We start from the raw sequence: 23957 nt of genomic DNA on the forward strand, positions 1-23957 counted from the left end.
CCTGCTCACATTCTCTCTCGCGCGCGCGCAAATAAGATCTTTAAAATAAATAAATAAATAAATTAGAAAAACATTGAGGATATAATGTATGAAAAACACAAGACAAAGAAAGGCTCATGTGGTCTGATCCAAAGTCCCTAAAGAAACGTATTTATATCATTATTTATCGAGTATTATACTATACACCATAACACATTCACACACAGGAAAAAAGACAAGGACACATCACCAGATATAAGCATTATTTTTTAAAGATTTTATTTATTTATTCATGAGAGACAGAGAGAGAAGCAGAGGGAGAAGCAGGCTTCCCGTGGAGCAGGGAGCCCGATGCGGGACTCGATCCCAGGACCCCAGGACCATGACCTGAGCCGAAGGCAGGTGCTTAACCATCTGAGCCACCCAGGCGCCCAAGCATTGTTAACATTTTAATGTTCTCCTACTCACCTTTTTGCAACAAAAAAATATTTAAACAAGTTCTCATCTGCCTGGGTGGGTTTGGTAGGCTTGACCCAAGAAGGGACGTGATTCGGGCACACACACGAGCACCCCCCCCTCCTGAGAGCATTATTTCTGCAGAAACCGCCCCCCACCCCCGGGCGCCTGGGTGGCTCAGTCGTTAGGCGTCTGCCTTCGGCTCAGGTCATGGTCCCAGGGTCCTGGGATCGAGCCCCGCATCGGGCTCCCTGCTCAGCGGGAAGCCTGCTTCTCCCTCTCCCACTCCCCCTGCTTGTGTTCCCTCTCTCACTGTGTGTCTCTCTCTGTCAAATAAATAAATAAAATAAAATAAAATAAAAAAGAAACCGCCCCCCCACCGCCAGCAGCAGGGGGTCAAGCATCGAAGCAAGAGCATGAATGCAAGGCCAGGCTCTGTGGCAAATGTGAGCCAAGGGACTCAGAGCTGAACTGTGACAGGCAACGGGTGGAATGCTCTGGATTTTAAAATATTTTCTTTTCAGTCCATCATTTTTCCATCAAGAAGTTAAAAATACCACAGAAGTAGTTTACGCAAAGATGTAGAGCCTCCCTGAAGCAGGAGTAGAAGAAGGGACAGAGGAGAGGGCGGTACTGCTCTCTCCTCGGAGAGAATTTCCAGCAGGACTGTGCCACCCCCAGGAGGGGAGGAAACCGCACACTAGCAGCCTGGAGCAGACGGCAGAGCATGTCCACCCTCCCCACTGTACAGAGGAAACAGAGTCCCAGAGTGGTAAAGCTACTTGCCCAAGATCACACAGCAAATCAGCCCCAAACCAGCCTTGGGGACTGGGAAGGACCCAGCCTGATTCCTTGGTGTTCCTCCCTAGCCAAGAACAGGTAGACTCACAGCAGGGGTGACGGAAGGATGAGCAGAGGGTACAGGGTACGAATGAAAGCAAAAACCAGGAGTCGGGGGCAGCCCTACCCAGGGGATACGGTTAACCCCAGATGGCCATTGGATGCAGGGCCTCCCACACTCAGCCACACTCAGCATCATCTGTGGGCTTTGGGGTCCCATCCTTGACCTACGGCCTCAGAACCTTGGGGATGGGACCCAGACATCAGGCAGTTTTAAAGGCTCTCCAAATCCAGAGAGATGATCAGTTAGAAGGGGAGACCCATCCAGTTTCTACCCTCAGCTCTGATCCCCAACATGGCATGTGGTCCAGAGAAGGATGTTTAACTGTTGGTGGCTTAGATTTCCGAGTATAAAGTAGAAATTTTATCTCAACCCAGAATGAATGCAGTTTTTCTAATGCATAAGAAAATTAAGTCTTACATAATAAGACTTTTTAAAAACGCCCGAGATGACCATGGGGACCCGATTCAGACCATCATGTCCCCAGAGATGGAAGGTAAAGCAACTTTCGCATTGTTGTGAATAATAATCACTTCACTTGGCAGACGAAGAGACCAGGGCTCAAGGGACGTTAGGTGACTGCCACTAGGGAAGCTAGCACCAGCCTTTGTGGGCAGGTCTCTACGCCAGACCCAGGCTCCTCGGCCCGAGGCTCCGTTCCACCACAGGCTCCCAGGGCCCCCGTGTGGAGCTCCGTCTCACAAAGACACCGAGGCTCAGAAAGGGAGCACATATTTTTTCTGTTTCGGCAAAAGTATTTCATATTTCCTAAAGTCTCCCTTCAGCTGGCATGTTGGGTGAAGGAGGGGAAGGAACAGACAGCCACAGGCCCTCGTGTGCCTGGAAATGACTTGTGGCAACAAAACCACACCAACTGTAATGATCTCCAGCATTTACTGAGCGCCTGCTATGTGCCAATCTCCCCACCTGGCATGGATCAATCTCTGTAGTCTCCGCAACAATACTCTGAGACAGTATCATGATTTCCCCACTTCACAGATGGGGAAACTGAGGCACGGGGCGGTTAAAGAATGTGTCCAAAGTTTTGTAAGAAATAAGTCTTTCAGGCTCTAAGAATGAACTTCTTTTTTTTTTTTTTAAGATTAACTTATTTATTGGAGAGAGCAGAAGCAGGGGGAGGGGCAGAGGGAGAGAGAGAATCTCCAGCCGACTCCTGGCTGAGCACGGAGCTCGCCGATCTCCTGACCCTGAGATCAAGAGCTGGACACTTATCTGACCACACCACCCAGATGCCCCTGGGCTTTTTTTTTATTTTTAAAACCATCGCTAGGTTGAGCATTCCTCAGATTCAGAGACTCTATCTTACTCATCTTTGTGAACCTAGAATTTAACACATCTTTCTGAAAAACTGTGTAGTTAGTAAAATTTCTACTATGGAAAAGCACTTAGGGAAGACTATTTGAAACATTAAATGTAGTTGCCGCTGCATGTTTTCCTTGTACGGACTATTTCCAAGATTAGAGGAGGTACTTTCACTTTCATAACAAAATGAATGAATGACAAGATTGAGAGACCACATGTGGGGTTTTCCTTTTTTCCCACACGAGTTTTTAAAAACAAGGAACTCATTTCCATTAACTTGAGGACAGGTTTGAGTTCATTTGCTTGGGTTTTAGGATAGAGAAATGCAATATAAAAGATGGCAGAGGTCTTGACAGATAAATGATCTTGGCCAAGACACTGAACATCTCCCAGGCATTCCGAGCAAGGGGGCTGGCCTCCTCCCAGACACACCTACGCTGAAAGGAGCGCCTGCCTGGCACATAATAGCTTAAACACTGACCTGACTCTCAGCATTAGGAACAAAGAACATAACGGGCCCCGGGGACGTGATGCCCAGCATGATGACCATGACTAATAGTACTGCACTGCATATTTGAAAGTTGCTAGGAGAGTGGACCTTAAAAGTCGTCATCACAACAAAAAGAAATTTGTAACTATGCGTGTGGTAACGGATGCTACGCAACCTTAATGTGATCAAACGGATGCTAAGTAGACTTAATGTGATCACCATTCAGCAACAGAAATATCAAATCATTAAGGTGTACACCTGAAACTAATACCATGTTATATGCCAATTACATTTCAATATGGATAAAAAATGAGGGGGGGCAGAGAACAGAAAACATTTTTTTCTAACTGTTTATATATTGTGAGCAGTTAAGGGCAGGGCTCGGGGGCTAGGGACGAACCCCAGCACCGGAGCAGGAAGGGGGCAGGGGGCGGGCTTCCGGCACAGCTTCCCACTTGGGGTTCCCTCACTGCTTCACACCTGCAAACCACCCGCCAGAAAGTCAACCACTGCTCCCCTTCGAGCAGACACCAAACCCTCAGGGAGGAACTGCTCCTGCGGAGCAGTCAGTCACCCCCGCTGGTCTGCAGGGAAGCCCGCTGCTCCGGGGCCAGAGCGGAAAACTGGCCCAAAGGCTGCAGGACACCCGCGCGGCCCACGCGGCCCTCTCTTCTTTTATGAAATCATGGTAACAGTAAATGCCAATTGCTAGTTTCTACTTAACTGTTTATGTCCTTACTTAGGAAAATTAAAAGTTGGCAACCTTACATGGTTCCCAAAGACAGCGGAATCCCAGGGCCCAGGACCTGGCGAGTTAGAGCAGCACACTGGTGACTGCGGCCAGGCCGGGCGTGCGAGCGTGTGTGCGCGTGTGCGGCCAGGCCGGGCGTGCGAGCGTGTGTGCGCGTGTGCGGCCAGGCCGGGCGTGCGAGCGTGTGTGCGCGTGTGCGGCCAGGCCGGGCGTGCGAGCGTGTGTGCGCGTGTGTGTGGGTGGGTGTGGGTGTGTGTGCGTGTGCGGCCAGGCCGGGCGTGTGTGCGTGTGTGTGCGGCCAGGCCGGGTGTGTGTGCGTGTGCGGCCAGGCTGGGTGTGTGTGTGTGTGCGTGTGCGGCCAGGCCGGTTTCTGTGTGTGTGCGTGTGTGTGCGTGTGCGGCCAGGCCGGGTGTGCACATGCATGTGTGGCCGGGCCCGCTTCAGGTCCGCGGGAGGGCGGCGAGCAAGGGGCCAGGCATGGGAAGAGGGCCTGTCAGGAGCGGGGCTGAGTGCCGCAGGCACAGTCTCTCCAGAAACATGTGCTCAGGGGTTCTTGAAGGTGCAGACTTTCCCTCTTGGGACAGAAGCAGGGGGCTGGAGGGTCTGAGCTCTGGGCACCCGAAGGCCGATCAGTGCTACTTGTTTCCTGAGCGTGGGTGAGCAGTGGGTGAGCAGGTCGAAGGGTTTGTGTGCAGCGAGACATAACCCGCTTATCCTCGTGGGCTTCCCAGGCCCCTGGCCCACACTCTCTTTGCTGAGGGGCTCTGGGGAGCCCAGGCTTGCTCAAGGTCACCCCGTGAGAGCTGAGGGAGGAGGGGTCTGGAGAAGCCCTCCCACAGCCTCCACGCTGTGACCCCTCCTTGCGGCCAGACATCAGGGGCAGCTCACCATGCATCAGGTGCTGTCAGGGGGCACGGCCTTACTGGCTGGAGCACCCCCCGCTCCAGCCCTCTCCACCCTCCACTCCACCCTCAAGCAGACTTTCCAAGGCCAGCTGCACCTGCCCCGCCCGGTCCTGTGACTCACACACCTGTGCTCCAGCCTCACCCAAAGCCCCCTTTCCACCTGCCACACAGATAGCCTATAATCCCCATCTCTATGGGGACGCTCCCACACTCCCTCCACCACACGACTCAAAAACCTCCTCCCATGAAGCTTTTCCTGCTCTCTCTGGGCCCCCCAGGAGCGGGGTGCCTCACAGCCTGCCAACACTATAGTCGGGCAAACACCCCCTGCACACTCCACAACCACTGGGAAAGTTTCTCCACACCGCCCATCCCACTTGAGCGGCTCCGGGTTGGTGTCCAGTAGTGATCCTGGGACACCGACAGCCTGCCTCCTGTCACCCCAGGAACGAAGCAACACTGCATCACTAACGCCCCCAACTGCTGATGCACCACTATTCCTGAAGGATGTTTTCTCTTTGCGCTCATAAAAGCTTTTGCAAGGGGTCTCCGTCCTGGCCATCTTGGCGGTTGCCCTTGGGGTGGGGAACAAAAAAGTCACTGGAGTCAATCATCTGTAGGCTCCAACGTTTCAGGAAAAGGGGACGGTGTGTGCCTGGCCCCAAGCAGACCCTAAAGATGAGCAGACAGGCAGAGAGAAAGACTGGCCGTCCCTGTCAGCACCTGCCTGGCCTGGGGTCACGGGGGACAAAGCGCCACGCACGTCAGCCCACGCTGGGGCCCGCCACACCAGGGGCAGCTCACGTGGAAGAGAGCGCAGAGGGCACACCCAGCGGCCGCCCATCCAGACAAGTCTGCTATCACGAGGGGCAGGCCAGAACAGACTGGTGAAAAGTAAATCATGCAAAGTATTTCTTTAATAAAACTGGCCAGAGCTTGTTTTAAAAAAACAAACAACTCTCCGAAGGGAACAAGACAGATCACAGCATCATCCCCCTGACACATGACAGGGCTAAGGCTCTGAAAGGTCCTACAGCTTGACTCCCCAGTCCAGCGTGCTTCCACAAGCCCCGGGCCCCCCAGAGGTCACCAACCCCACGCTGAGGCTGTGGGAGGCAAGAAAAGCCTGCATCTTCAGGTCCTGGGGGTTGGGAAGCCCACTGGTGCCCCAAACAGCCAAGGAACTGCACTGTCAGTAAAACTCACTAAACTTCACTCTCCAGAGGTGCTCCCCAATCTCCAACCTCAGCCCCCTCACATGAGCCACCCAAGCTCCTCTGGCTCTGCCCTCAGCCGGGGGGCGGGGGGGAGAAGAGGAACGCAGCCAGTTTCTCTCCTGGGCACATTTGCCACTGGCTTTGAGGACCCCCCAAAACCACCCGTGCACAGGATGGGGTTCTTGAATGCTTCAGCTGCTTAGAAGAGGAGATACGTGTCCTGTCTGAGCCTCCGCGGGTCACTCCAGCAAGGCACAGAAGCCTAGCAGCCCAAAGCTGAACAGTGAGAGCCTGGACCCAGTGCTGGCCAGGTGGCCCAGTTGCACCGTCTCCCACTGTGGGGGGCGATGTCAATAATGTCAAGAAGGACATCCACAAAGGAGACCAGGTAAGGAACCCACAGGCCATCCCACACAGCAGCCTGGGAAGAGACACCCGAGCAGACACGGGTCCTCTGGGAGTCCCGGAGAACTTTGGGAGAGCAGACCAGCAGCCTTGTCTCAAGTTACCCCAGAAGACAAGGTGGGGTTCACATGGGAAAGAACTTTCTTTTTTTTTTTTAAGATTTATTTATTTGAGAGAGCGAGAATGAGAGAGAGCACATGAGAGGGGAGAGGATCAGAGGGAGAAGCAGACTCCCCGCCGAGCAGGGAGCCCGATGCGGGACTCGATCCCGGGACTCCAGGATCATGACCTGAGCCGGAGGCAGTTGCTCAACCAACTGAGCCACCCAGGCGCCCGAAAGAACTTTCTTCTTGAGCAGACATTTCTCCAAGGAAGACATACAAATGGCCAGAAGCACATAAAAAGATACTCAACCATCACTATTCATTATGGAAATGCAAATCAACCTCACAATACCACTTCACACCCAGTAGGATGCTATTATCAAAGAACAAACACACGAAACACAGAAAATCCCAAGTGTGAAGGAGGATGTGATTGGACCCCTGGGCATTGCTGAAGAGAATGTAAAATGGTGCAGCCATGGTGGAAAACAGTGTGGTAGTTCCTCAAAAAATTAAAAATAAAACTGTATGAGGTAGCAATTTCCCTTCTGGGTATTTACTCAAAATATCTGAAAGCAGGGCCCCAAACAGATACTTGTACAGCGGTGTTCACTACAGCGTCTGCCACGGCATCCAGAAAGTGGAAGCAACTCAAGTGTCTGTCCAAGATCAGTGGACGGGCAACACGTGGTCCATCATGCACGAATATTCCACAGCCTCAAAGAGGAAGGAAACTCGGACATTTGCTACAACAAGGATGAACCTGGAGGACATCACGCTGCGTGGAATAGACCCGTCTCCAAAAGGCAACTACCATTTGATTCCACTTACATGAGGAGTGACTCTCAGAGACAGAGAGCAGGTGGTGGTCCCCTCCGTGTTTGTTGGGGACAAAGTTTCAGTTCTGCAGGATGGAGAGTTCTGGGAGTGGATGGGGGGACGGCTGCACAACAGCAAAATTGTCCTTCACTCCACAGAACAGATACTTAAAAATGGCTACAGTGGTAAAAATTAAGTTACATATATTTTACCACGATTCAGCGTTTTTTAAAGACAAAGAAAGAACTTTCCAACAAAACAGAATTTCGGGGGCGCCTGGGTGGCTCAGTCATTAAGCATCTGCCTTCGGCTCAGCTGATGGTCCCAGGGTCCCAGGATCGAGCCCCGCGTCGGGCTCTACCCCTCCCCCCTGCTCATGATCTCTCTCTCACACTCTCTCTCTAATAAATAAATTTTTAAAATCTTAAAAAAAAAATTTCAGCAGTTAAAAAAAACACATTAATCATGCAGTTACAAAACAACACATTTTTGGAAAATATTTGATAACATGAGAATGCTCACAGTATTCTCCACACACACACACACACACACACACACACACACACACACACGCAAATGTACTTAGAAAAACAAAAGAAGCATGCTAAAATATTCTCACTGGTTTTCTCGAGGTGGTAAAGATACTGATAATAATTATTTTTCATACATTTGTGGAATTTTTCATGGTCTATATCAAGCACAGTAATTTCAGTAATTCCCCAAAGGAAATTATTATCACCTTTAACATCTTTTAGTAACTGTGGTACACCAAACACAGCTACAAATTCTTTGTGGTTCCTCCCATCAAGCTGTGGAGTGACTTCCCCCGCCTGCGCCTCTGTGGCCGGCAGGAAGGTGATGGCGACAGGGAGAGCCGAAGGCCCCAGCTGCCACCAGCACCGCAAGTCAGACCGGCAGCTGGTGTCGCAGGTCTGGGCGGGAACTGCCTACCTGGCTTCCTTCCAAAATCTTGAGTGGATACATGGTTGCTGTTTCAGCACCGCTTTGGGGGTGACTTGCTACACAGCCACAAAGCTGAAACATCCCCCCGCCACACCCACCATGCCACGCCCACCACAGTACCTGTCCAGGGGGTGCCCGTGGCCTCCTGGCTCCACGAGCTCCAGGAGCCGTGCCCAAACTCCTCCCGTGCCCGGAGCTGCACCACGTGCTGCATGCCTCTCCAGGCATCGTAGATGATGCAGTGGTGCTGGAGCTCCTGGACCTGCAGGCAGGGGGCACAGCGACAGTGGGGTGAGGCCTGGGGGGGGTCTGGTCAGGCAGCCCTTGACCACCCTGCCCTTCAGCTGCATGCTCTCTCAGGTCCAGGGAGTGAGAGCTCCAGGCTGCACAGAGATGCTCAGAGCCTCAGGGCGCGATGGGGCTCCCCTGGGCCCAGGCGGTGGAAGCTGTAAGTCCTGCCCACAGAACCCTGCAGGCCACGCCCTCAACCCGCGTGAGGCCCAACTGCCTGCCGCGGTCCTGTGCGTCCTCTCAGACAGGCCTGTGATCATCGTTCCTATTTGCTGCACGAGACAACCAAGGCTCAGGAGGAGTCAGAGACTCCCCTAAGGCCTGCAGGCTGAGTCACAGAGCAGCACCCAGAACCGTGTTTTCCGTTCCAGTAACCCTGAGTACCCAGCCACACTCTGCTGTCCAGAAATGAAAGAAGAATTTACCATCCACGTGGTGAATGTCTGTGACCGTTCAGCCCGGTAACGGAGCTCAAACTGCAGCCTGTAGAAATAGGAGTTCCAGGAGGGGGGGTCTTTCCAGGTGACACTGAGCCAGCGGGGGTTTCCGTCCACAGCAGTGACAGTGACGTTGGCAGGCGGGTCAGGCTGCACTGTGGGGGAGGAGAGCAGGCTCCCATGCGGCAGCGAGTGTGGTGCACGTCCCCCCAAAACAGGCAGCACCCCACCCCAGCGCCCAGACCACTTCCCCGTGCCATCTTGCCAGGGCCCCCGTCCACCTGCCAGGCCCCTGGCAAAGGAAGCCCCAAAAGGCACCGGCTCAGCAAACCACAGCACCAGCCCCACCCAGCCCCTCCCAGCCCCCCACCCCGAGCATCTATGAGGGGCCATCAGAGGGCACGGGGGCGTCAAGGCTGGGGTACTGGGAGAGCTTACTCACAGATTCCGTAGCCCTCAAACGTGTGGGGTTTGCTGGACTTGCTTCCAGCACTGTTGCTGATGCACAGGGACACGACATACAAGGAGTTGTCTCCCTCCGGGACCTCCAGCAAGCAGGAGAACTTCCGGGACCCCTGGGAATATGGGCACGGCTCCTGGGAGTCCCCCAGCGGGCTGCTCCGGCTGTGGACACGGGACGACGGGACAGGCTCGCCACCAGCGTCTGCCCTTATTCGGGGTGGGGGAGGGCAACAGAGCCAAAACGCTCCACACTCAGCAGCACTTAGTAGGTCTTGTGATTTCAGTCAATTATCAAACATCACCAAGCCTCTGTTTTCTCATTTGAAAATGGGAATATTAGTAATACCCACGTCACAGGGGTTTGTTAGGATTCACTGACAACGGAGTGAGACATCAAGGCTAGTGCCTGGCCCGGCAGTCAAAATGCTGAGCTAAAAAGCACACTCGGCCCCTGAGGCATTGGATAGGGGAGCCTCCCAGCCTCGTCCCAATGCAGGTGCCGCAAGGGGTCTGGAGAGGCCTCATCCCTGGCCTCGAGCCTCTAAGGAAATGCCTTGCCCTCGGGGGACGAGGGCAGCCAGTGGAACAGCCAAGCACAGGGCTCACAGGCTCCCCGAGGAGGTGGGAGCGTTTCCAGCCGATGGGCCCGGGAAAGACTTCTGGGTGGCCACAGATATTCAAGGTGAGTCAGACACGGCCCCACCTGGCCCACTTACAACATGTGTGGGCGCGGGAGGTGCCGCAGCCACTCGCCCTGCCTCTGGGGCCACAGATCACTGCTGACTCAGGTGTAGACCCCGGGCCCAGAACAAACTCTTTCCCTCTGGGCAGCCTGCTCCTCCGTTCCCAGGGGGAGTTAGCGCCTCCATCCCACCTAACGCTGAGGAGGTGGGTTGCCAGGGAGGGCTTGAGGATGGGCATCTCTCCAGCAGTCCCAGTAAGTACCGAGCCCAGGGCAGGTGCTGGGGAAGAATGGGTGAGGCAGCCTGGCGGGGCGCGACTGTAACGTGCGCGCACACACCTCTTCCCTGAGGACTATGAACCTCCCCCCGCCCAGGCACAGGGTCCCCAGGTGCAGCTCCACTCCCGCTTCCTCAGTCCAGGACAGGGGAGGTGCCATGGGGACGCGTGCACCCGCCAAGTGTGCCACCCGAACCGGCTTTCTGTGGCTGGTCTGGGTGGCCGCCAGCCACGGTGCAGCACACCCTGTCTGGGGACAAGCACCCTCCAGGTCCCAGACAATTACACCCACAACCCAGCTTTGGGTTCTGGTGGGTTCCAGTTCTCCCTATGGGCAGCAGTGCCCTTTGCAGATGAACAATGTGCACAGTTCTGCACAGAGACCAGGCCTGACAACTCTGCAGACAGACACCATGGAAACCAACTGCTGCTTAAGTCACTGCTCAGATTTTTGACACTGACGACCCACAGCTCAAACTCCATTACAGACACCTGGACGGAGGGGCCCTGCGCTGGGGCTGGGGGCTCGTGTGTTTTCAGCAGCTCCCCGCTCCTCACAGCCACCCTGGGCTCCTCCCAGGCCCAGCTTCGGGTCCCACACCCACCCTCTCCCCGCCCCAGCCCACTGCTCTCAAGGCCTGTTTAGGGGAAAGAGCCTGACAAAGGGCTCCCACCGTCAAGACTACTGAGGAGCTCTTGCCCTCACAGGGGCACCTCTGCATCTTCTTCACAGCACACCCCAAACCTGACATTTTGGATAAACTCAGACAGACTAGGATCTGACTCCTAGCAGAGCCCCTTACAAGCACCTTAAATCAAGTTCATGGATGGCTCGAGCTCAGCCTCGCCACCTGTTAAACAAGGAAAGCGACACCCCCTCCTCCCCCAAGCCTGTGTGGTCATGAATGCAGCACCGCCCGGCCGGCAAGTTCTCGGTAGGCCTCCCACTCCCTCCTCCCCATCCCAAAGTGATGACTTCCCAGTGATGAAGTCTGGGAACCACTGGCGAGCAGCCCACTTGCTGTAGTGAGAGCCGTCAGCCCTCGAGGGGCCTCAGTAAGGATGGAGAAGACGTGGACACACAGCCCGGCCTGGATACTCACAACTTCCTCACCAGTAACGTGGCCCTGGTCGTCGGGGAGGGTGGGCGACGAGGACCCCACTCACAAGCTACCTTGCTGAGCGGACTCTTCCGGAAGCAGGCGAGCTGGGGCTCCTCAGGGGGCACTGAAGGGAGAGCACAGCCAGTGTGAGGAGGGCGCGCGGCCCTGCAGCCAGCCAGCCCCAATGCCAAACAGCAGCCCCCCCGCCACACACACACACACTCGCACGATCTTCCCAACAACGGTAAGGTAATAAAATTAACCATATTGACCACCAGGGACACTGGGCACAGGGGTGAAGCTGGGAAGGAGGAGGAGCACCCAAACCCAGGCTGCAGGCTGTTCCCCGGGGCCTCTGCCCTAAGCACTCAGGCCAGGGGGAGGGTGGGGTCCCCGTCAGGCAGATGCCCCCACCCAAGAGGAGGCTCCTCCATATCACTGCTGGCAGACGTCAGTGGATCTTTCCCCGAATTTGTTGGGCCAAGGAAATAACAGGAATTTAAAGGGACAGCTGGGACCCGTCTCCTAGCACTCTGAGCTCGCAACTCACCGTCCACCAGCAAACGCACGGTTCCGGCCAGGCGGCCGTCCTGGTAACATGAATAGTTTCCGGAGTCACTGAGCTGCACCGACCTCAGAAGCAGCGTCCTTCCCATGGCAGCCCAGCTGCTCCGGTGTGAGCCTGCCACATAGTTCTCCAGCAGCCAGTGAACGGTGGCCTTGTCCCCCGGCTCCCTGCCCGGGCAGGTCAGGGTCACACTGGCCCCGGGCAGGCTGGTCACCATATCGCTCACCACCTCTGCAGAGGGAGAAGACACTTGGTAAGCCTATAGCAGCCGGGAAGGACTTTGCTTCTGATCTGGGAAGCCAGGGGCTTCAGAACCACACATCCCTCAAGCCCATCCACTGGCCCAGGCCACAGCCCCCGGGGGGCCTCCAGAAGCGGCCCCTGGCCACCCGACTCCTTTGGTCAGAAAACCCTTGGGGCGCCTGTGTGGCTCATTCGGCTAAGCATCTGCCTTCAGCTCAGGTCATGGTCTCAGGGTCCTGGAATCGAGCCCCACATCTCTGGGTCCTAAGATGGAGCCCCACATCGAGCTCCCTGCTCCGCGGGGAGTCTGCTTCTCCCTCTGCCTCTCCCCCACCCCATGCTCACACACTCTCTCTTTCACATAAATAAATAGAATCTTTTAAAAATGTATACATAAATAAAAATTAATTTTTAAAGAAAAAGAAAAAAGAAACCCCTGAGGGGCCTGCCACTGTCCACAGCATGAATTCCGAGCGTGAGGCCCGGCGCACAGGGCCTTCCACCACCCGCCTCCCCAGCGCTTGCAGGCCTCACCTCTCCGCACGCCCCTCAGAAGGTACAGAGCCCCTCCCCCGCCCCACACGACCTCCTATGTCAGGTCTCAGCCTCGATACCCCCTCCCTGAGGCCTTCCCTCACCCCCAGCTGGATCAGGCCCCCACCAGGCACGGTCTTCCTCAGCCCGTCAGCCATCACACGCTGCCATAGGGTCACCAAGTCTGTATCTGCCTTCTCTCCAACACTAATGCCGCGAGAATCGACACCCTGTCTTCTTGTTATATTTCAGTGCCTGGCCCGCTGCCTGGCACATGACAGGGGCCCACTGGACGCACGATGGGTTAGTGACTGAATGAAGGCACAGATACCCAGCTGGGGCTCACAAGATGCAGGACTACAGGAGAAGTCTCGGGATCCCTGGAGCTTCATGGTAGGTGGCCCATTTTACAGACAGTAAGACATAGAGGCATCAGGAGATCTGCCCAAGGTCACCAGTAAGCTTGCTGCACAGCTGGGGTGTGGCCACCTCTGTCCGGGGACCCACTCCTGTCTGTGAAACCTGTAGGACCATGCTATTTTTATTCTAGGGAGCAAATTAGAAGGTAAAAAAGAATAAATGCGCTCCCTACCCCTGAAAAATATCATGTATGTGCTACTCAAAGAAAAGAATATTGAAAATTAAAGGAACAGGTAAACTTTTTTTAGTATAGGTTAAACAGAGTCAGAGAATTTGAGATAAAATTAGTCTAACCAATTAATTAAATGAGTCCACCCAGCTAAGGGAATCGAGGCCAGTTTTCATATTAAGCACACTTGGCCCTTCAAACGATTTATTAGCGAGGAGCAGCAATAAATCTGGCCAAAGATTTCGGAAAAGCCCAGCAGGAACCGCCCTCACCTTCTCCCGAGGCCCCCCCGAGCCTGGAGGGCCGGCATCAGTGTGTCTGACCTGCTAAGCCTTCTTGCTCGGGAGGAGGAGCTTATGTCACCTTGGCAGGCTGTCCTTCCTCCTGCCCATCCAAGGCGGCAGTCAGAGGCACTAAGGGCCAGTGAGGCCCCCAGGAGGAGAGCACCCCCAGAGCGCCCGCTGGACACGGCGCACGGCCTTCAAGTGTCCTCCTCACTTCACCACGTGGAGCTGGACGCACCCCACCCCGCCCGCCCCCAGCACTCTCTGGATGAGAAAGGTAGTTGAATCTCACCGTGCAGGGGGTCAATTTGGGCAGGTTCCTTAGATCCCTTGGCCTTGATATACCCTCCCTCTGTCCTACGTTCCACAAATATTCGAGAAGGCGCCCAGCGCCAGGTGCCAGTGAGGAGGACACCAGCAGCAGAGAGACCCTGCCCTCAAGGACAGAAGACACATTCCCCACAGCAGGACGGGGACACGGGAACCACACTTCCCCAACAGCAGCAAAATCCCACCCCCCGAAGCCCAGGTCCCCTGAGGGTGCTTCCCTGCCCAGATGGCTTGAAAGGGTTCGGAAAAGCCCGAATTACAGCACAACTTTCATATAGAATCCTCAATAATATATTTACAGCATTTCAGATATTGTTTTTAAAGGTACTCCCAAATATTGAACACACGCACAGTAACACATGTAATACACACACAAGTTAGGAAGCATGAGACACCCCCAGCCCTTGCATAGCCACTGTCCTGGAAGCCCCCTGCCTTGGCAGTGTTACAGTTTGGGTGCAACCATCCTTTACCTTTGATAATAGGTTCACTGCACACAGACCCCTAATTTTTTCTTGGCCTCAATTGATTTGGAGGCTTTATATAAAAGGTCTGTATGTAGTCTGCTGGAACGTGCTTTCGCCATCCATTATGGCTCTGGGACTCACCCACCTTCATGCCTGTGATACTCCACTGCACACTCAAGTGGTTCTCCTGCTCAGGGAGGGCTGGGTGGCTTCCAGCGTCCTGCTGCATCAGGGTGTGGCTACCAACTTTCTCACGTGTGCTCCTGGTCATTTGCCCAGGACTCTCCCAGAGCAGGACTGCCCGTCCCAGTGCGTGTGTCACATGCGCCCTGTTCCTTCATGACTGAACACGCAGTCAAGTGTATGTACGCCCATGGGCGCCTGATGGGTGCGTCTGGCCCACAGAATGATTTCCATCTGTGCCCGGTGAGGCTCTGTCTTAAAAGACCCGCCTAACGCTCTACACCTGAGATCAAGTCACATGCTCTATGGACGGAGCCACCAGGCACCCCTATCTTTTGTTCGTTTTTTTTAAGATTTTATTTTTACCACCCAACACTTCTGATCACCATATCCATATTTTTACTTCTCCATTTTCCACTTGCTAAAGCAGCTCTAAGGATAAAAGTTAACACAGATGTCAAGCTCATGCACAAACTACCACCACTGTAGGAACTAGGACCGAGACACTGCGCTGGTCGGTGCGGAGCCTCACGATCCCCCATCAGCCGATAAGCGGAAATCGTAATTCACCGGGCACCAATACCCAACAGGCACGGGCAGCTTGCACGAAGGTCCACACGTGGCTCATCCTCTCACTGACACTTTCCCCAGCCGTGACTGTGAGACAGGGGCTCCCACTAATACTCATCAAAGAACTCAGGGGGTGCTTAATACAGGTTTAATGTAGGGTGCCCAAGAGGGACCCCAGGGCAGGGCCTCCCCACCGGAGATGGCCAAGAGTGCTAGCCACAGATGACACAGGGGTCTCAGGGGCGCCGCTGCCCCCCAACCCGCCCCCACGCTGCACAGCCGGCCGCCACAGACGGGAGGAGCAGGGGAGTCTGGAGGAGTCTGTGGAGATGCCACGGAAAGAAAACGGGAGCCTGGAGCTGGAGGGAGCTCTCTCCTGCTTCTGCACTTGCCCGTTCCAGGAAATTCGCTTCTCTGCCCACTTCCCTCCCCCAGTTCAGACGGAAGCTCCTGCCATGTGCAGTGACCGGCCTGATCAACGGCAGGGCTGTTCCTTCCCCACTCGCTCTAACAATGCCCAAAGCACTGGGGCAGCTCAGAGAAATTGCAAATCAAAAGGCTTTTTTCCTCGTCCACAAAAGCAAAGCTGGGGGAGCAACGTGATGGCCACTCCCTCTGCCAAGTAGCTTAAGTAATGGTTTTCTGATTCTTTAAAACTGAGTCACTATTTTTTTTTTAATGGGGAATGATTAATTATAAACCACCATTGGCAACTAGTGCTTGTCCCAGCCCTTCTTCAAAATGTGTTTCTTCCAGGGACACCCGGCTGGCTCAGTCGGTAGAGCATGCGACTCTTGATTTCAGGGTCATGGGTTCAAGCCCCACGATGAGCACAGAGGGTTACTCAAAAAAAAAGCATGCAAACTATGTCTTTTCGAGAACCTGTGAAGAACACTGTGTTAACTACGCTTCTAAAAGCACTCCATGAAGGCTGGTCAAATACTCAGAGAGGAAAGACCACAAGAAAATAATCGTGCTGATGCCAGAGTGGGCAAGGCTGTCCCTCCCCCCCGGCCACCCACTCACCGCTGCTCCCAACCGTTCTCCAAGCCAGTGCCCACGACACCCGCGTGGCTGGGCGGGAGCCTCCAAGCGTCTCCTTGAAGGGAGGAAATGATGTCCCCAGTGCCCTCCTGGCACCTCTGCCCACCTCTCCAGAGGGTGGGACTGGAAGTGATTTCTTTCTCTTCCATCTTCCCACAGTTTTTAGATGTTCTTTTTTTTAAGATTTTATTTATTTATTTGACAGAGAGAGACACAGCGAGAGAGGGAACACAAGCAGGGGGAGAGGGAGAGGGAGAAGCAGGCTTCCCGCGGAGCAGGGAGCCCGATGCGGGGCTCGATCCCAGGACCCTGGGACCATGACCTGAGCCGAAGGCAGACGCTTCACCGGGTGAGCCACCCAGGTGTCCCAGTTTTTAGATTTTTCTATAAGCTTTATTATTCTCAGAACAAATATATATTCGTTTAAAACAAAGAAGCTCCATAGCCTGGGTCTGTCCAAGTTATTCACTCTCAGGAGGGAGGAGGAGGTGGGGCAGAGCACAGGGTGAGAGTGGGCCCCTCGGGACAAGCCCCTCCAGGCGTGGAGGGGTCACCCGCCCTGGGCTCCGGGCCCTGTTACTTGTCACTTCCGCTCTGCTCTACAGCCCTTCAGCTCTGCAGGCCGGACCCCCTGGTCTGCACAAGGTCATGGTTGCTCCCCGTCTGCCTCTGCTTGTCTGCTCCTGGGCAGCCCCTTCTTGCTCCAGCCATTCTTCCAGATGCATCTCCATGGCCCTCACTCCCACCCTGGGCGATGGGGGCAGCAGGGAGGAGCTGACCTGCACACTCTAGCACTGAACAAAAAACATGCAATTCGGGCCCTGCCCAGAGCAACTGCTCTGCTGTCTGGGGGCACAGACAGTGCCTGCCCCTCCTAGGAACACAAGGGTTTCTGTGCTCCATCACGGGCAAGGCCAGAAGTCCTCACTCGGGGGGATGGATAGTCAACACCACTGTGCACCAAGACTCCACTTCCCCTCGTCCATACTGTGATCTCAAACCCCCCGAAACCCAGGCCATCCTGAGCTAACGGTTGCTGACGTACTGAGGGCTCCGGGGAAGGGAGTCTGAGTCGGGGGTCTGGTCAGCGGAAGGCCACTGTTCCATCAGGGGAACAGGCGCCAAAAAGGGAAAGCCCACGGCGGGGGGGGGCACGTGGGGTCCTCAGGGGGTGAGACCTGCCTCTGCAGACGGAAGGGCACAGGCTCAAGGCCTCCAGCCCCAACCCCTGACAGGAGCCAGTCCGGCTCCTTCCTCCTGTTTACCCTCCAATCCCCTAGAGAACGAGCCCGCTGTCCCCCAGCTCCCGCGTAAAGCGCCCTGGAGGCAGGAGACGGGGGGGGGGGGCAGTCAAGGACGGGGAGCCTTCTTCCTTCGTCCCAAGGCCAGTGTCAGAAGCAGGACAGCAGTACCCTGCACCCCAGCTTCCTGCAAAGACACGGGTCCTGCGGAGGATGAAAGCACATCACCTGGGACCGAAATCAGAAGCGTCCACTCCTGAAAACAAAGGTCCCAACATCGCCTCCCTGAATGCCAAAGCGCTAGGTGTCGGGTCTCCCAGGCCGACGCTCACCGTGAACTACGCATCGAGGAGTGGGGACAGCCTGGTGTGGAAGGGACAGGAGGCCCGAGGCCATCCCCGGTCTTGCCAGGATTCATGGGCAGCCTCGGGCTCCTCACAGAGCCACTGGCCGAGCCCCTGTCTCGTTCTCTGTGAAGCGAGCATTCAGACCCCATTCCTGCCCCTAGCATCTCACCTCGTGGCATCCTCAGCTCTCAGAGGTCAGGAAGCACGTCTGGGTCTGTTCACCTCAGACAATACCAGCTTGAAAACATGGAATTAATCGATAGGTTTATTATTCCAATAATAATAGGATGAGAGCCAGGTCCCGGTGCCCTCAGACAAACGCTGCTTCTCTCCCTGGAAAGCTCTAAGGGAGGGGAATTCCCACAACCTCCCTCCCTCCCCTTCCTCGACAGGAAGAAACCCCTGGCAACCAATCCCACACCTGCAGGCCCCTCAGGCCCAAGTCTCTGGGGCGCTGGGGCCCCACCACCACCGGGGACTCTGCAGCACAGCTCTGGGAAATGGGGCCATTTCTGGACCTCAGGTTGGGTGCCAGAAACCCAACCAGCTTTGCTGTTTTTCTACTTCTTCCTCTTCAAATAAACTTGCAAATGTCAATAATCAGAAAAACATGCACACAGAGACATATTTCTCAACTCTGTCACAGCCTGCAGTTGGTCTTGCCAGCAGAAACACGTTCAGCTTCCCGGCCGCACTTACGTAAGTGGTGAGCGAGCTGCCCAGCACACCGCCACTGAGGACGGGCTTAGTGCGCACCTGCCAATCCCACAGCCCTGGCTTCTGAGCAGGGACTCGGGTCTGGCTGACGGGCCACTGGCAGCGCAGGATGGACTCCAGCCTCTCGGGTTGCAGAGGCCCAGGACTTCAGGAGGGGTCAGAGAGAAAACGGATCCCTTCTCAGCAATGAAGGCCTTCCGCTGAAGGGAGTGGCTGCTGAGAAGTATCCAGAAGGACGTGGGTCCCTGTGTCCAAACGCAGAATTTGGTCCTAGGGAGCCTAGAATACGTCCCCAGTGCTCCCCATCTACCAGCTGAAACACATTTCCTGATTCCCGTGCAATAATCACAATGCTCATTAGCCATCATGAGCACTTAGCACGCCCGGTGATTCACCCAGGAGCTTATTGCTCCTCACAACCTCCTTGCCAGGAAGGGAAGCTTGTCCCGTAGCACGACTGAAGCACCAAAGTTCAAAGCAGTTCAGGAACTTGCCAAATTCTAACAGCTGGTGAGGTGGGAAGTCTGCATCTGCTCCAGCAGAGCGTCTTTCTGCCCCGGGGCAGGTGCCTCTTTGGGCTCCCCCAGAGCTCCCGCCGAGCTCCCCCTTCTCTGTGCTGCCCACCACCTGTCGGTTCCTGCTCTTCTCCTGCCTCTCCACCCAACACAGAAGCTCCTGGAAGGGAGTCCTAGGTGTGAGGGAGGTGAGGCCAACAGGCCTCCTCAGGCACACCCGCCGCCTGGAGTCAGGGCCCAAGCACCCTGACCTTCCCTAGGGAAGCAGTGTGTGACCCCCCACACACACACTCCTGCTCTCACCAGGTCACCCATTCACGTGCCTAAATGCCTAAAGTCCCCAGGTCCCAGGGAGAGGTCAGGCCACAGGCTCTAAGCTGAGGCCATGCCCCTTTCTCTAACTCAGCCCCCACCTGCCTCTTCCCAGCCGCGCCTCCCCAGACCCTGACCCACCAGCAGCCCCGCCCCTCCTCTCTCCGCTTGTGGTCCAGTACCTGCTTGTATTTGCCTTGTATTTGGCAGAGTTGGTGTTTACCTTGGCTCCGCACCGCGGACTACGCCCTGCTTGGGCAGAGGAGGCTCCTCGGGACCCACACAAAGGAGGTGCTGGACGCTGGCTCTCAGACCCACACGGTGACCAACTCCAGAGAAAAATGTGTAATCCTGCCCCAGCGGCCTCAGAGGTAATCTGCTGGCTAGGCCCGGAAGGTCTGGCCAGGTCACCTCCCTGAGATTATCACCTAATTAGAGGAAAAGACAGGGAAGGAGGGCAAACAGTCCAACGGCCCCAGAGGCCCAGTGAGATTGACTCAGCCTCAGGACAGAAAGGGGCTGGGGGGAACTGGGCAGAGAGCCACCCGTGAGGGCTGCAGCAGGCCGGCTGGGGCCTGGTGCCCGTGGGTAGCGTGGCCGGGCCGGGCTGTGTCCACCGCTTGGCTGGCCCTCCTGGAGCACAGCCGTTCCCATCTCTGAACTCAGCCTCGGCAGGAGCCTGGCCCGCTGAGGGGGGCGGGGTGTCTTCTGCGTGCTCGCAGAAGGTGCTGCCTGGCGCCCCTGTCCCAAACGGTACCCGCAGCCCACCCCTCTAGACCTGAGGAAGCTAACGGTTTGAGGAGCCGCAGAGTGGTGGTGGTGGGGGCGGGGGGCTGATCGCCTTCTGCTCCTCATCTGAGTGGTGGCCCCGTGGGCATGTGCTTTGTGAAAATTCACCGAGCTGCACTTTTACGCTGAGCGCTCTTGTCTGTGGGTGTGTGGCACTGCCACGCACATTTGTATGAAGGCCCCAAAGTCAGCTCCCGAAGTCCCACAGCTGCCTGCGCTCGGGCCTAGGACCTGCGCGCACACGCACCTGCGCGCCTCACTGGTCTGTCCAGCTCACCCCGGGTCCCCGGGAAGGACACGGATCCCAACGGGCCGTGGGCAGCTGTGAACCTGGAGCCTCCCTGCCTGGGACACTCTGAAATAGGAAGACTTGGCACTGTGAGTGCTCCCTACACCAATCTGCAAAGTCTACCTGATCCTAATAAAAATACCAACAGGAACTTTTTAGAACGAGACAAGCTGATTCAAAAGGAAAAGTCAGCAAGGGCGGCCAGGACGATTCTGAGGAAGCGGAGGAAGGAGACGGGGATTAGCCCGACCAAACCTTAAAGCAGCATGATACCGCCACAAGCAGACGAAAGCATGGAAAAACTAGAAATGGCTCAGAAATAACAATAACCGGGCGCCTGGGTGGCTCAGTTGGTTAAGCGACTGCCTTCGGCTCAGGTCATGACCCTGGAGTCCCGGGATCGAGTCCCGCATCGGGCTCCCTGCTCGGCGGGGAGTCTGCTTCTCCCTCTGACCCTCTTCCCTCTCGAGCTCTCTGTCTCTCATTCTCTCTCTCTCAAATAATAAAATAAATAAAATCTTTAAAAAAAAAGAACAATAACCGAAAATCGCTTAGTCTGCACTAATGAACTGCACACTTTAAAATGGCCAAGATGATAAATTTGATGTGTATTTTACCACAATCTTAAAAAAGTAGCTTAGTCTGAACCCTAGCTACATAGGGCACGACTCCAAGCACTCACATATCCCAACCCGAGCCTCCCAACAGTCTGTCTTTCGGAGGAGGAAGCCGGTGACACTGCTAGTCAAGGGGGAGCCTGGGTCAGACCCAGGCAACAGGCCTCAGAATGTGTGCTAACTGCTCATTATGCCGAGAAGCAGGATAAACCCAAGCATTTAAGCATTTGGCAGATTTGAAAGGTCATTTTTTTTAAAATCAGTGGGCGCCGGGGTGGTTCAGTGCGTTGAGGGACCCACTCCTGGTTTCAGCTCAGGTCGTGCTCTCTGGGTCATGAGATCGAGCCCTGTGTGGGGCTCTGCACTCAGCAGGGAGTCTGCTTGAGATTCTCTCTCCCTCTCTGCCCCTCCCCGCTCTAAGTAAATAAATAAATAAATAAAATAAAACCAATGTGGGGGAAATGGATTATTCAGGAAACTGTAAAGGAACATTAGGTTATAACTGGGGGGGAAAAGAGCCACACCTCATGCATCAGTCTATGATAAACTGAAAATGGATCAAATATTTAAATGTAAAAAACTCTTCAAGCCACCAGGAAAAAAAAAAGAATAATCTTTTAAAATAATATTAGCAGGGACACCTGGGTGGCTCAGTTGGTTGAGCGACTGCCTTCGGCTCAGGTCATGATCCCGGGGTCCTGGGATCGAGCCCCGCATCGGGCTCCCTGCTCCGTGGGAAGCCTGCTTCTCCCTCTGCCACTCCCCCTGCTTGTGTTCCCTCTCTCGCTGTGTCTCTCTCTGTCAGATAAATTTTAAAAAATAAATAATCTTTAAAATAATATTAGCATAGGGAAGATCTCAGTAAGTATGCTACAACGCCTAGACATTGTAGAGATTGATAAGTCCAACTACATTTTTTTTAATTAATTTATTTATTTTGAGAGAGCACATGAGAGGGGGGAGGGTCAGAGGGAGAAGCAGGCTCCCCGCTGAGCAGGGAGCCCGATGTGGGACTCGATCCCAGAACTCCAGGATCATGACCTGAGCCGAAGGCAGTCGCTCAACCAACCGAGCCACCCAGGCGCCCCAAGTCCAACTACATTTTTTAAAAAATCTGCACAGCAAACGCCATCTTCCCCAAAAAAGTCAAAAGACAAACGACAAACAAGAGAAAAATATTCATAAATCACACCATAAAGGCCTAAATTCCTTAACATATGTAAGCAATAAGAAAAAGACCAACAACCCAAATTTTTTAAGTTGGCAATGACTATGAACATGCAGTTCATAGAAATATATTATGCAAATGTCTCTTAAACATGGAAATACCTATACAATCTCACTCAGATAAGGTAAATGCAAATTAATTCTACACAGATAGCGTTTTCTGTGTAGACACTAGTTTAATAACACACTTTGGACAAAGGTGTAGGGACCCAGGCATTCGCTCATTGCCGCTAGGGGTCTGAATTGGCGCAGCTTCTATTCTCTCTCAAAATTACAACCGTACACGGCTTTCGACCCACAGACTCCCCTTTGGGGAGCTTATCCCGCAGGTGTTCTCGCACCGCGGTGTCATGAGTGGGGTGTGGTTGTCCCCCCACCGCTGCCCGTCATGGCAAGACAAGAAACAAGAAGGTGCCTGCCCGAAGGAGATGGGCAAAGGACTCTGCGTATCCACGTAACAAGACACCCAGACATTAAGAGGAAGCTCTATCTGCATTCTTTCCTAGTCCACTGTGTGCAGTGGTCAAGAGGCCAAGCACAGGGCTCAGAGCCAAGTTCCAGCCGCAGGGCGTCACTTAGGAGCTACGAGCCCTCGGGCTAGCTTCTCAGGCTCCAGATCCCACTTTCCCATACGTAAATTGGAAATGATAAGACTACGCACTTCAAGATACTGTTGTGAGGATCATATTTGATAATTAAGGTTAAAACCCCAGCCTTATTGGGGCACCTGGGTGGCTCAGTTGGTTAAGCGACTGCCTTCGGCTCAGGTCATGATCCTGGAGTCCCGGGATCGAGTCCCGCATCGGGCTCCCTGCTCAGCATGGGGTCTGCTTCTCCCTCTGACCTTCCCCCCCTCATGTGCTCTCTCTCTCAATCTCTCTCTCTAACAAATAAATAAAATCTTTAAAAAAAAAAAAACCAGCCTTATTTTTCAGACGTACCTAATCTCTCATGAAATATGAGCAACTGGAGAGAGAGAGAGCATGCGGGGGCGGGGAAGGGAGGGAGAGAGGGAGAATCCCAAGCAGACTCCACGCTGAGTGTGGAGCCCTACTTGGGGCTCAATCCCTCCACCCTGAGATCACAACCTGAGCCGAAACTAAGAGTCAGCCTCTTCATGGACTGAGCCGCCCAGGCGGCTCAACGATTCTCATCGCCACCGCTCACGAGTGTGTCTCCACTTTTCTGCAAGAAAGTCCTCAGGCTATAGCCTCCTCTCCTCCCATGCCAGTGGGCTCCCACAATCAACAACATCCATCAAGCCCCATTAATTGTGTATTGGAAGTCTTGCCTGCCTAGGCTTGAAGTAACCTGCCCCACGCTGGGGGGCAGCAAGACACAGGCCTGGAGGGTCCAACCCCATGCAGAACCAGCTGCCTCCCCCAGGGCAAGCTCCCTGACAGTGACAGGCACTTGCAAACAGCCCCATGGAAAGGGCCGTGGATGCACAGGGGGGGAGAAGGAGGTGTGCACACGGCCTTCTGCATTGTTCAGTACTTAAGATGAGGCAGCAGACCCTGCCTGG

At 54.7% G+C, this 23957-nt stretch overlaps 1 protein-coding gene across 5 annotated transcripts in view; it reads right to left on the minus strand.

The window, feature by feature from the left end:
- Positions 1-23957, minus strand: part of IL6R (interleukin 6 receptor) — a 41912-nt gene that overhangs the window by 12574 nt on the left and 5381 nt on the right. For all 5 annotated transcript variants that reach the window (XR_003205573.2, XR_003205572.2, XM_025858877.2 and 2 more), the window contains exons 2-6: positions 12117-12365; positions 11567-11690; positions 9484-9665; positions 9030-9196; positions 8434-8575 (exon numbers count right to left, since the gene is read on the minus strand). Coding sequence is in view for 3 of the 5 variants with exons in the window: in XM_025858877.2 (XP_025714662.1) it covers positions 8434-8575; positions 9030-9196; positions 9484-9665; positions 11567-11690; positions 12117-12365 (864 nt within the window). In the remaining 2 variants the exon portion in view is untranslated. The remainder of the gene's footprint in view (positions 1-8433; positions 8576-9029; positions 9197-9483; positions 9666-11566; positions 11691-12116; positions 12366-23957) is intronic.

The sequence above is a fragment of the Callorhinus ursinus genome, unplaced genomic scaffold (assembly GCF_003265705.2).
Source record: "Callorhinus ursinus isolate GAN/ISIS: 27379988/994484 unplaced genomic scaffold, GSC_fseal_2.0 scaffold92, whole genome shotgun sequence".
Taxonomy (NCBI): domain Eukaryota; kingdom Metazoa; phylum Chordata; class Mammalia; order Carnivora; family Otariidae; genus Callorhinus; species Callorhinus ursinus.